This window comes from Anser anser (assembly GCF_964211835.1).
Source record: "Anser anser genome assembly, chromosome: 3".
NCBI classification, from domain to species: Eukaryota; Metazoa; Chordata; class Aves; order Anseriformes; family Anatidae; genus Anser; species Anser anser.
The window spans coordinates 31143790-31156878 of record NC_139722.1 but is presented as its reverse complement, the minus strand read 5'-3'; the positions used below and the strand labels follow the sequence as shown (position 1 = coordinate 31156878).

General features: G+C 39.2%; 1 protein-coding gene across 1 annotated transcript in view; it reads left to right on the top strand.

The window, feature by feature from the left end:
- Positions 1–13089, top strand: part of LMBRD1 (LMBR1 domain containing 1) — a 75794-nt gene that overhangs the window by 41326 nt on the left and 21379 nt on the right. Inside the window, exons 8-9 of the mRNA XM_083830422.1 lie at positions 1149–1274; positions 2947–3099. Coding sequence (XP_083686548.1) covers positions 1149–1274; positions 2947–3099 — 279 coding nt within the window. The remainder of the gene's footprint in view (positions 1–1148; positions 1275–2946; positions 3100–13089) is intronic.

Genomic DNA, 13089 nt, shown 5'->3' with positions numbered 1-13089 from the left:
TACTGTTCATGAGACATCAGTGTGCCTGAGCAGGTTCTCAAAGAAGTCAAATCAATTCTTGTGTATAGAAAGCTCATGTGGTCTGACCTAGCATGCATGTAGACATTTATAACACTTCAGCATTTAGTTAAATATTGTAAGAAATACAAAGCTGTACTTGGAGGAGGAAGTAGTATGCCTATGAACATCTATGAAACTGCTGATTTCTGAAGTTAGATAATATTCAGATATCAAGCACTGTAGTAAACAGCATTTGTTCGTTGAAATTCTGTTCAAGAACCTTGCTGCTGAGCTCAGCACTATGGAAAAACCGTCACCAGCAGCCTCCCACCCCCAATAAAACAAATCAGCCATAGTTAACTTGTTGACTTTTGCCTAGGTCTGTAAAATTCAGAGGGGAGTGGGGAGGAATCAATGAAATGCTTCTGCGTATCTCACCTTAAATACTTTTTCTTTGTGACAGTAGAAAGCTTGTAGACTTTATGCCCAGATTTTTCCAATGTAGTGTTACATAGAAATAGGCAGACACTTTGAATGGTATAGGATTTATAGCTAGGAGTTGGTGCTAACAGATGTTTATGGATGTGAATGGATATTTAAGTAGTCTTTTGAATATGAATGAGTTTAGGCTTTTCACCTATTTTCACCTAGCTTCTATGTTTTTTTTACTACAGAAATTTTTATAGTAAATCAGGTACTTTCTAGGTAACTTCATTTAAAAAGTAAGTTGAGGGCTATTGGCTATAAGGAAACTGTTTTTGCTTTACTTCTAAAACTGTTAAGGTTCATTATGTACAAATTCCTTTATTATACGATGTTGTGATTAGGATCTGAGTTGAGGAAGTTTTAGAAAGGTGAAGGAATTGACCAAAAATGGGCTAGCTTGAAAAGTCTTCAGTGGGTTGTGCTTACATAAAGTTTTAACGTATGTTATTGTCTCAATGATCTTGAGAAATTTAATTTGGGAGCAATGTGGGACACTGGAACCTGTGTAGTGTTTATTCTGTTTTACTCAAAAATGAACTAAAAAACTACTGTGATACCTTACAGCTACAACATATGGTAGACTAATTAGATGAAACAGTCTAGCAGAAAATTTGAGTATATATCTTCTTTGTATATATTTTCTTTTCCTTTCTTTGTTTTAGGCTTATGGTATGTCAGCTTTGCCTCTAAACTTGATTAAAGGAACTACCAGTGCAGCTTATGAACGTTTGGAGAACACTGAAGATATTGAAGAAGTGGAGCAACGTATGTTAAGGATTAAGTCCAAGGTATCTGCTGTACGCTTCTCACTTAAACTAAGGATCTTTTTTTCTTGCTTGGCTTACCAGTTTATGCTCTTACTATGAGTTTCTTTTTTTGTTCCAGACAAATGGAAAGAGTAGCAAGATAGATGTGATTAGCGCTTGCAATTCTTAAGTTATTTGGAAATGGGCATGGTTACTTGTGTAGTAGAGATGAAGGTTTCTTTATCAGTCCATTTATCAGTCCATCAGCAGTAGTTATTAGTATCTCGCTGCTAATAGTGCTGATGAGCTAAACTTGAATTTCTGCAGCGCTGCTTAGATATATGGAAGAGACACACCTGGTGGAAGCAGAGAATGTTAACCTCGCTCTAGTCCACTACCAGTTATAGCATCCAATTTTTTGATGCTTACTCAGTTATTATCAGCGTTGGATACTTGCTGCATGGATCTGCCACGAGTCAGATTCATCATACTATTAATCATCTTTATGAATAAGTAACAGCTCTAAATATTCGTGCTTCAAAGTTAATGTACTTTGTTATAAAACATTTATTTGTTAAATGTGTACTTTGGGAAATCTGTTTCGATTTCTAAACGTCAGGATGCTAATGCCATGTGTAAATCTGTGATGGCTTTGCAGCTCACTGAAATGCTGTGCATAATAGAAGCAGGAAAGCTCTAACTACTTGGGAGTGCTGAACAGATTTCTCCTGTATGTGTAAGGTGCTGGGGGTAATCACCTACCCTTTTCCCAGCCCATTTCAGATAATGTTTTGACCAGTGTATTTCACAGCCCTGAGTGGGGGGGATAGGAAAGAAGGGACATTAAGATATGAGCATTTTCATCCTGGTAGTCCGTATGTGCTGTTATGTGCTCTGTGGTGGTAGATTCCCAGCGGTGTTGAAATGGTTCTGACAGGCTCTGCTTGATACTTGCTATTTCCATATAGTGTGGATACCTTCACATTCTACAAATCTTGCATAATGAAACCTAAAAAGTAGCCTTCTGTGGTTTAAATTGTAAAGTTTTGGGTTTTGTGAAAAATATGGCTACAGCAAAGGCATTTTGATTACTGAAATCAATGAGAAAGTCCTGGAAAAATAGAGCATTGCTTGTTACAGAAGACTGTTGGATTATGAGAGTTTGCAAGCACCTAGTGTTAGCTGGGCTTGGTAACAAGACAATTAAGATCAGAAGGCAGAATGACTTTGTTCTAGTTATTTCTATAATTTAATGTGACCACTGGTATCACCTAATTTTCCTTGATTTATGGATTATGGTCAGGATTCTGCATTAGTGTTTAGTTGAAATCTTAGTCGATTACATTTGTGAGAAATCATGAAGAAAATGAGGCAATGAAATGAGTGCAATGAAAACATGCAGAACTGCAAATTTATCTTACTCAATCTTTACATTAGGTTAGATGTGTAGTCTGGTCTTCTGCTGTTAGTATGCCCTCTGGATTCAATTAGTCTTACAGCTTAGGCTGGTTTTGAAAAGTTTTTTTTTTCTTTAAGTCACTTCAGGGTGTTGTAGAGGATATGGGGAAGATACCTTTCTATACCTGAAGTGGTATAAAAACAGTATGAATTATATACCAACGAATCTTAGAGTTGTTGTAATTCATTAAACTAGATACCAAGTCTGTTCTTTGCTTGTGTTCCTTGATCGCTTGCAATATTTTTTGATAATCAGTGCAGAGATGGTCGACCTCTGTCATCAAGGGATAGACGGACTGTGCAACAGCTAGAAGAGAGACTAAGAACACTTCGAAGGAGAGAGAGGCATCTGGAGTCAATTGAGAAAAGTTGGTGGGCGAAGTTCTGTGAAGCTATCCGACCTCTAAAGGTAACAAGTTTTGACACATTTTGAGAGTTAAGTTGCATGTAATACCTTCCAGGCTTCTTCCCATATAAATCATAGGACAAGTTTATCAGTTACCATACTGAATATCAACTGCTTATCGTTAATATACCCTATGACAACCTTACAGCAAGCTCTTTGAGCTCTTGGATAGCTTTTTACTTTATTAAAATACAATTAAGACGGAAAAGCAGCAAGTCCTATCTGTTTCAAATGATCCCTAGAAAGGTGTGTGTGACTCCGTGTGTGTGTATATACATGACATGTAGCCTTACATACCATATTTCTCTGTTTGAAGCCTTTAAGTGCAAGGCATAAGTAGTCGCTATAGTCTTGTGTAGTATAAAGAGAAGCGCTAGTATAAAATTGTAAGAAGCCACTTAGTGATTAAAATACCAAAACGTGTGCTTGGCTAAGATAGATAGTTAAGTTGGAGCTAAAAGGACCTTTGTCTTATTTCTGTGGTCAACTTGTTTAGCTTTTGCTATGATAACCTTACTCCTTTTTTTCTCACAATAGAGAAAATATTAATACTTGGACTGCTTCCAATGCAGACTTGCAAATGTGTTATTTTATCACTTTTCATTATCCTGCAAGTAAAATGGTTCCTTGAGTAGACGATTGGCTTCAGGGGTGTGGCAGAGTAGGGGGCATATTGCTGCTCTTTGCTCATCCAGCCTTCTCACCTAGCAGAGCTCCAAGAGCATGAGGTTACATTTCTGTCTTTCTGATACCATGTTTTCCATTCTACAACTCTTACCAAAAAATAAATAAATAGATAGCTGCTAGTTGCTAATTTTGGATATTGTGTCCACCAACTCTTTTCCTTTGTCAGTTTTAGAGATCTTGGAACATGCTCCTAACAGTGCTACCTGCTTAACTGCAGACAAATTGGTGGTGTGTGTTTTGTACTCTTGGGAAACAAATGCTGCAAATCTGTCTCTGTGGGATTCTCTGAAGACACTGTCTTGTAATCACGCTGATAGAGGATTGACACTGATCACTGATTTCAAAGCTTAGGTTCCTTCTCTTCTCTCTTCTAAAGTAAAAACAGGGCTTTCATCTCATGCACACACACACAAAGCAGTTACATTTATCCAATCCTGATCTAGCTCCTCTGGGTATATCAACCCATGTGTTTCATTTCATATCTATTATACCTTGAATTTCATTTATTCTCATCACTTAGTGCTGAGATTCTTTTAAGCCTTTGTCTTTACCTATCCTCAATGTTATTCAGTTTGTTCTAGCACTGTAGTGACCTCCTTTCTGAGAAATGACCAATTCTGTTGTCTGCTTCCTTGTTCATTAACCGTGGGCACTTCATTCCTCTCTCAAAGCATTCCTTAGTCCCCTTGATTAATTTAATTTCCCTGGTCCACATACTCTGTTGTCCTTTGAAGAATCTGAAAATTCCTAACACAAAGATTTCTTTTACAGTGTGTCTCCCAGTTGTGGTAGGTTGCCAGTGGCCAGCTGCCAGGCACCAACCCAGCTTTTTTTTTTTCTTGTTCTCTCTTCTCCACAGGATAAGGGTTAAAAATGAGGTAGAAAAAAAAAAAAACTTGCCAGTTAACATGAAGATAGGGAGACCACTTACCAATTACATCGTGGGCAAAACAGATTCAGTTTGAGGGGGAAAGGTAGTTAAGTTTACCCAAATCTATCTAAACTGGCAATAGTGTGAAACAAAACTCGAAACACCTTCCTCCACCCTCCCCACCTCCTTTTTCCTAGGCTCAACTTCACTCCTTACCCGATTCCTTTACTTCTTCCCCATTGTCTTCAAGGTTGTTTATGGTCAGTTCGTCTCCTTTCTCTTCAAGCTTTCCCTGTGCTCTAGCATGGATCTTCCCACAGGCTGCAGTTCTTGGGTGGGTAGTAGGTGGGGGAGAGAGAGAGGAGGAACCTGCTCCTATCTGGGTCCTCTACAGATTGGAGGACTGTATCACAGCATCTTTCATAGGTTGTGGAGGAAATCTTTTTTTTTCTGGCACAGAATACTTTTTCCTCTTCTTCCTTCTATGACCTCAATGCTTTAAATTTTTCATTTTTTTCTTCACCCCTCACTGCCATGCCACTAGTGTGGTGCCCTTTATTAAATGTTTTACAAAGGTGCCACCAGCTTGGATGATGGGCTCAGCTGTGTCCTGCTGTTGGAACCAGCTGTGTCCAGCAGAAGGCAGCTCCTGGCCTCTTCTCACAGAAGCCATCCCTGCAACATCCCACTACTAAAACCTTGCCACTCATACCCTATACACCAACATACTGTGTTTTGTCATTTTCTTTTTTCTTTTTTTTTCTTTTTTTTTCTTTTGAAGACTGTGTGTGCAGATAAAATGGTGTGTGTGGTGTATGTAAAGCATGCACATGTAGGACCTAGTTCATACTAAAGAAGTGTCAGCAATTTTCCAAATGAGTTTGTCTGCATAGATGCATTTACAGAAATGAGATTGACATCTTGTGGGGAAAAATAGATATAACACTTCGAATAGATTCCTGTAGGCTAAGGCCTGTTTCACTCTTAAGTCTAAGTTGCGTGACTGACAGGTTGTGGGAAAAAAAACATGTCTAGCTTGATGCATCTTCCAGATGTATCTGCTTGTCATGTGGTTAAGAAAGAGGGGATTACAGAGGTGTTATAAACTGAAGAGAGGAATGGAAATAGAGACCTGGAAGCAGTACCCACACTTAGTGTATGTCTGATAAAAAGTAGCTCTAGCATCTTTGATCATATAATTGGAACATGATTTGCTTCAAAAGCAAAATATTAAAAAAAAAAAGACATGGATTTATGAATATCATTACCTTGGATTATATGGGGTGGAATAGACTTAATCTTGTATTAGACCTTTGCTACCCTTATTGTTTTTGTCTTTAACTTGATTGGCTATAGCCCTTTTTCTTTCATCTTGTTGCTTATTCTTTAAAATCTGACATTTTCCTTGTTCTTTAACTTAATTTCTATGGCCAGAAGAGCTCTTTCCTGTAGAGAGGACATGGAAAAAGTAGTTACTTGGGGGCAGAGAGGGCACAGCGAACACATGTTGAAGATTGATGTATAACTACATCTGACTTTTTTTTTTTTAGAGCTTGCATTGTGGCTAACCATAAGGTAGTTAAGAACAGTTAGGAGTGGTGCAATGTATTAAAAACAACATATGATAAGGGGAATGTAAAATGTGCTATTGTGTTATTGCCATGGCAAATTCAATTATTTTTTCTCAGGCATGTGAAAATAGGAAGAAGAGAACAAAGAATTCCATAGCTGTCAGTTGATTAGTTGAAATTACATGTAGCCAGCAAAAGTGAGAGATGTTGACAAGAATATATGCATTTGGAATGAGCATCTTGCGAAGTAATTTCTTGATCAATAGTAAGCTGGATATGTAGAACTTCAATCCTGATGCTTAACTGGTGCAAAAGAGACTCTTACAGTGTCAAAGCTTTCATCTCGGTCTTTTGATCTTAGTTGACTTATGTATATACCTGGTTTAAAAGAAAATAAAAATAAAAGTACTTCTATGGAACAGTATTAACATATAAAGTATTTCTTGCCAACGGCAGGTAGTAATTTTAGTATGACTTTAGTCTGTACTTTGTAAAGATGAGGGGGGCTATGAGCAATTTGCTCTGCCACTGCTATTGTTAATTCTGAGTACCAATGGAAACAGGCTGAGATTAGTCGGACAGAAGCTTTCAGTGTAAAATTCTTAGTGGAGTTATCTTTCAATGATAACTTAAAAATCTAGATTAAACACTTTTGAATAAAAGATGAATGTAACTATTTTGAATCAAACTGAACAGTTTGTGTAGTTTCTTTAACTTCTAACATTAACCTTAATTTTGCGAAATGCGTTGGTTGCATGTAGTGTCTGTAGGACTTGAATAATTCATTGTATTCTCATGGGATAGTGTACGATACCAGTAGCTACTTATGGTCAGGATAGTATTTCAGTGTCTTATTGTTCTTGTGGTTTGAATCTTTTTTTTTTTACCCTCTCAGTGAGTAGCTGACCTAAGAATCCAAGACTAAAAAAGTAGAGCTGCAATTTAGTAGTTCTTCCTGGCAAATTTTAACTTGGAATAAAGCTGTACTGTGAAGCATGTTACAAAGCGTGTGTTTACTTTGACTTTTCCTAGAGCTGTCCTATGAAAGTGATAATATCCGTCACCTTAATAAACATCTCAACTCTTGCACAATTGTTTTACTTGTTATTCTAATCGTATTTGAATTGCCTCCACACACATGTAACTTCTGAGTGGCTCAATTGGTGGCTTTATGAATCATAGAATCATAAAGGTTGGAAAAAAAAAAACTCCAAGATCATCTGGTCCAACCATCCCCCTACCACTGACAACACACACTAAACCAAGCGCCACGTCTAACCTTTCCTTGAACACCCCCAGGGATGGTGACTCCACCATCTCCCTGGGCAGCCTGTTCCAATGCCTGACTGCTCTTTCTGAGAAGAAATGTCTCCTCATTTCCAACCTGAACCTCCCCTGGCACAACTTGAGGCCATTTCTTCTAGTCCTGTCAGTAGTTACCTGCGAGAAGAAGCTGACCCTCAGCTCCCCCCACCTTCCTTTCAGGTAGTTATAGAGAGCAATAACGTCTCCCCTGAGCCTCCTCTTCTCCAGACTAAACAGCCCAAGTTCCCTCAACTGCTCCTCATAGGACTTGTGTTCCAGGCCCTTCACCGGCTTCATAGCCCTTCTCTGGACATGGTCCAAGGCCTCGATGTCCTGCTTGTAGTGAGGGGTCCAAAGCTCAACGCAGTACTTGAGGTAGGGCAGAGTACAGGGGGATGATCACCTCTCTGGTCCTGCTGGTTATGCTGCTCCTGATACAAGCCAGGATGCCGTTGGCCTTCTTGGCCAGCTGGGCACACTGCTGGCTCGTGTTCAGGCAAGCATCAATCAGCACACCCAGATCTTTTTCCTCTGCACATTTTTTTAGCCACTCTGTCCCAAGATGAAGAGAAGGAAATCTTTTTATAGTCACATATAATACTTCTGATCAATATTGAAGTGCAGAAAAGTCTGTCAAACCTCAGGAGGTACTACTTGTGTCAGTTACTAGATATGGAGAGTGCTATTTCTGCTTTGTTTTGGGTTGTAGACCCTTGCTGGGATTGACAGACTATAATGACATGCCTGGGAACAACAGTTAGTTTCAGTGTGTTGTTTTTTTTTTTTACAGTATTTTAGTATTTACATTCAGACTTCTCTAATAATAATTGTATTTGTATAGTGTCTTCTTACACTCTTGCTTTAATTATTTTGTTAGAGCTAAATATTTGGTAGTAGTATGTAGTTTGTCAAAGCCAAAACTTAATTTTTTCTGAAGAGTATATTTTCTTTGATATGGACTGAAGTAAATTTCGCAGACTACGTTTGTTTTACTCAAAGCTGTATAAAAATATATCAAACTCAGAACAGAATGTCCCAAGTTGGATTGGCCCCACAAGAATCATGAAGTCCAACTCAGACATGAAGCTGCTAATTTTTCAATTCACTTAAAAACAAGACACCTGGAAGATCGCAAAGATGTGAGTAGGGGACAGCATGGGGTTATTAATGGTTATTTTAATGGTTATTAATGGTTAATTTAATGGTTATTAAGTGAAGTCAAACTAGTCTAGTTTCTTCCTACAGAATCTAACCTTTCATGTAGATAGCTAGTCTACTCCTCCTTTCTTTATCACACTTTCGTCTGATATTCTGAGCAACGAGAGATTTTTTTTTTTTCTCTGGATAGAGAGAGAAACTTTAAGGAAAAAATTATAGAGCATGTAGTTAGGTTTGCTCTCAGTATGTGAACAAAGTTGTGAAACGTGGAAGTCTGCTCAACAATGGTAAGTTTTGAGTACTGCATTGGTTTTTCATGGGGGATTTAAAAAACATTTCTGGATTGAAGTGATGTCTAAAGTGAGCAATAATAGAAAATGAGTGCTCAGTTTTGAAAATGAGTTCCCTTTGTGAGCAGAGCAAACAAACTCAAGTGCCTACCTTAAGCGGGGACTTAAAGGCATTTTCATCAGTCCAAGTACATGGAAGATGCTACAGAGAGAACAGCGTTCTTTTGGTGAGTAGAAAATGGCACATATGAACTCAGGAAGGGAGATACAAACTGTTCTTCTGTCTAATCTTAAGGACACAAGGACTTTTTGTATATATAGATGCTTCAGTTTTTCTACTTGTTGCTGAAGGCCTTCAGAGAAGTATTAAGTATGTGTTATTGAGGGTGGAGAGTCAGGTTATTCCTCTTGAATACGTTCTGTTTCTTTTTTTGTGGGCTTTTGATCTTTCACCTCTCTAGAGAAGTGAAAAAGGGGAAAGTAGGCAATTGCTGTGCAGGGCTTTGGGTAACACCTGTGCTGGCGACGTGCTTGTGCAGAAGGGTGCTGTCATGAGTCAGTTCATCTGCCTCAAGGACGTGATGTGGCTAAACTGACAGGCTTTCTTCCTGCAGTCACAGCTGTCCTCTAAATCAGGGAGGCTGAGAGGATAGCAAGCAAGAGGTGTGACTATTCCATGTCCTAAGTTTATATAATGACAACAGTAAAACTTAGGTTAAGCAAAACACTTAATACCAACAATCTTTTTTAGCCTTTTTCCCAGGTTACCTGACACATTGTGGAAAGTAGGTTGTGTCATGGCTTGACTCAGTTTGCTAGCAGATGCCCAGCCAGCTGTTCCCTCACTCTTCATGAATGGGATATTGGAGGAAATAAGATCGGAAGACCTTGTGGATCGAGATAAAGACAGGGAGATCACGTACTAGTTACCATAATGGGCAGTACAGCCTTGAGGAAAAATAATTTAGTTGCTGATTAAAATAGATTTGGAAGGTGAGAAAGACAGCACTCCACTACCACCCCCCTACCACCTTTTTCCAAGGTTCAGCTTCCCCCCTTCATTTCTGACTCCCCTGTGGCACAGGGGGATGGGCAGTGCAGTTTAAAACATCTCTTCTTTGCAGCTCCTTCATCCTCATGCTCTTTTCCCTGTCCCCATGTAGGACCACCCCACCTCTTACCAGATAGCAACCCTACAGCTCCCCGACTGCCAGCACCTTGTCAGGTAAACCTAATCCAAATAGCAGTTCTTACCTGTGAGAAATCCAGCTTTGTTTCTTGGCCAGTGTTAGCCGTTCAATAACATTGCATTTCTGTGCTACCACTTTTCTTTATTCTGCTAATGGATACCAGCTCTGAGAGGATGACTGCTCCTTTAAATTTTTCATTTTGCTTCATTGTTGCTTCAAAGTCATGGAATAGCTGTAACAAGATGATTTGCAGTTTCTTTTTTTTTTTTTTCACCATAGGAAACAATTAGGCAGGCAAGTATTCTTTTAGTTTTTTTGGAGGGGTATGCTTAGCAAGGTGATCGCGCCAGCTCAAAATGGACTGAGGCCTAACTTCCATGATCATCTCAGTAACATTTTGTAATTATCCAAGGATGAAATGGCTTAGCTTGACTGACTTCTGGGAGTAGGGATAGGAGGCAAAGAGCTCAGTGCATAACTCAAAGGGTGATAATGGGGGGAAGGTTTGGGTAGTCGAAGAGAGATACTAAGAAAAATGGTGTAAATGGAACACAAATAATGTCAGAAGAGCTTAAGCTTGTAATTTGATTATGTACAGTTGAAGTAGAAAAATACACTAATTATTAATATTTCTAAGTCATTTGCTCTGGTTTATTACACTAGAATACAAGTCAGCTTTCCACCACGACCTGGAAGTGGCACACTTTTACTATTGAGATATGCCAATTTACACGCTTTTGTCTTGGTTTTTATGTATCCATATCTCTTTAATGCCATATGTTCAAATGTAAAAACAAAGCTTTGAATAGTTCTTACTGCCCTCTGCTTCAGCTGTTTCCTTATATGCTAGTGTAGAGGCTTTATAATACAAAGATGCCAAAGGGACTTATTTCAGGGAGCAACATCAGTTGTAATAGCGAGTGTTTCTGCTCATTGTCTATGTAATGTCAGCAGTGTTGCCAAAAAAACAGTGAACCGCATTTTTATGCGGTTACTTGACTTGTAGATTTGGAAACCCAAGCAGACACAGCTGATCAAAATGATATAAGTGCAATGCAGCAGGTCTGCTACCTGCTCTTCAGCAAATGTTTTGAGTACGAGTGGGGATGAGGTTTGTGTTTTGTAGCTGAGGGATTTGGGGAAGTGGTCTGGCAATGGAGCAGCTCTGGTAATAGGGAAATGGTAACACAGCTTGAGTTGTGATTGCATTGAGGTCCTGCTTTCAAAAGAACTATGGAGTATGAAGAAATCTCATCTTGCATTGGAAGTTTAAACTTCTCTTTAATGTAGATTGAGGGTTGCTTTTTTTCCTTGAGTAATGACCTTCCTAAATTCCACTGTGTGCTGTTTGGCTGAAACCCAGGTTTTTTGTTTTCGCCTGTTCTCATATTAAAAGCTTTTTAACACCCATTGATAAATAGTCCTGTTATAAGATCAGGAGGTTTGTTTTAGTCCTGTCCTTTGCTCTGAAGTCGAACATGTTCTCAGGGATTTGGATTCCTTCTCATTTGTGCTGTGACACAAAGATTAAAACACTTAGTGAATTTTCATGGCTGTATCTAAAATCTTTTTAAGAGATTCTAGTTGGCTTGAACTAGTAGACAACAGTACAGTTATATCCCTGGAACACTGTCTGTAGAAGACAGATCTGTCTTTTGTACAGGTGACAAATAAAAGGCAACAGTGAGCATATAGCTTCAACTACAAGTTTTTTCTAGCTTGTCATAGACTGCGGGAAGGTAAGGGAGGAAAGGGATGACTTACTCTTTCTGTTCTCCAGATACAAAATGGAACCCAATTGCAGGATGCTTTAAATGTGACACAGTCAGGTTGATCTCACTTGATAAGACTCAGATCAACTGCACAAGTTGTGAGCTCACCTATTAGTCTGAGTGTTAGTATTCTTTTATTCATCAGTTACATTTTGGTTAATAGAGTAGAAATAGTCTCGATTGGCCTGTCGTCAGTTATGAGGAGAATCTAGATAATGTAAGGATATCTTCTGTGAAAGGCCTAAGTCAATAGATGCTTTGAAATTGTGTGAACATAAGCAGTTTGCAATTAATATCAACCAGTCGCTCAGTAGTCTTAATAGCACTGTAGAAGCGTAGGATGAACTAAGGCAGAACAAAGGTCTTTAAGTTTGAGATAGAAAAGGCTTTGGATTTGAGGTTAAAACAGGAAGAGGAATGCTTTTTTAACTGCTTATCCATTTTTAAGAGTGTAATGAAATTAATTATTTCAAAACACGGGCATATCACAGAATTGTAGGGGTTGGCAGGGACCTCAAGAGATCATCGGGTCCAACCCCCCTGCCAAAGCAGGTTCCCAAGAGCAGGCTGCCCAAGTAGGCGTCCAGACGGGCTTTGAATATCTCCAGGGAAGGAGACTCCACAACCTCCCTGGGCAGCCTGTTCCAGTGCTCCGTCACCCTCACCGTGAGGAAGTTCTTTTGCGTGTTGGTGCGGAACTTCCTGTGCTCCACTTTGTGGCCATTACCCCTTGTCCTGTCCCCACAAACCACTGAAAACAGGTTGGCCAAATCCCTCTGTCTCCCACACTTAAGGTATTTATAAACATTGATAAGATCATCTCTCAGACTTCTCTTCTCAAGGCTGAACAGAGCCAGGTCTCTCAGCCTTTCCTCATAGTGGAGATGCTCTAGGCCCCATATCATCTTTGTGGCTCTCCGCTGGACTCTTTCCAGGAGATCCCTGTCTTGTTTGTATATACCAGAGGAGTTACGGATACGTGTCTACTGTTTGTAGTTGGCAGAAAGTATTGAAGTAATACAAGGTTAAGACACCTGGTCCTAATTGTTTTTAAACATCTGTTTCCTGTCCAGCTAACACACAGTGGGAGCTTGCTGTGGAGGGGTATGATCTGAGAAACTTCTGTTCTTAGTTGGTATATCGGGCAGT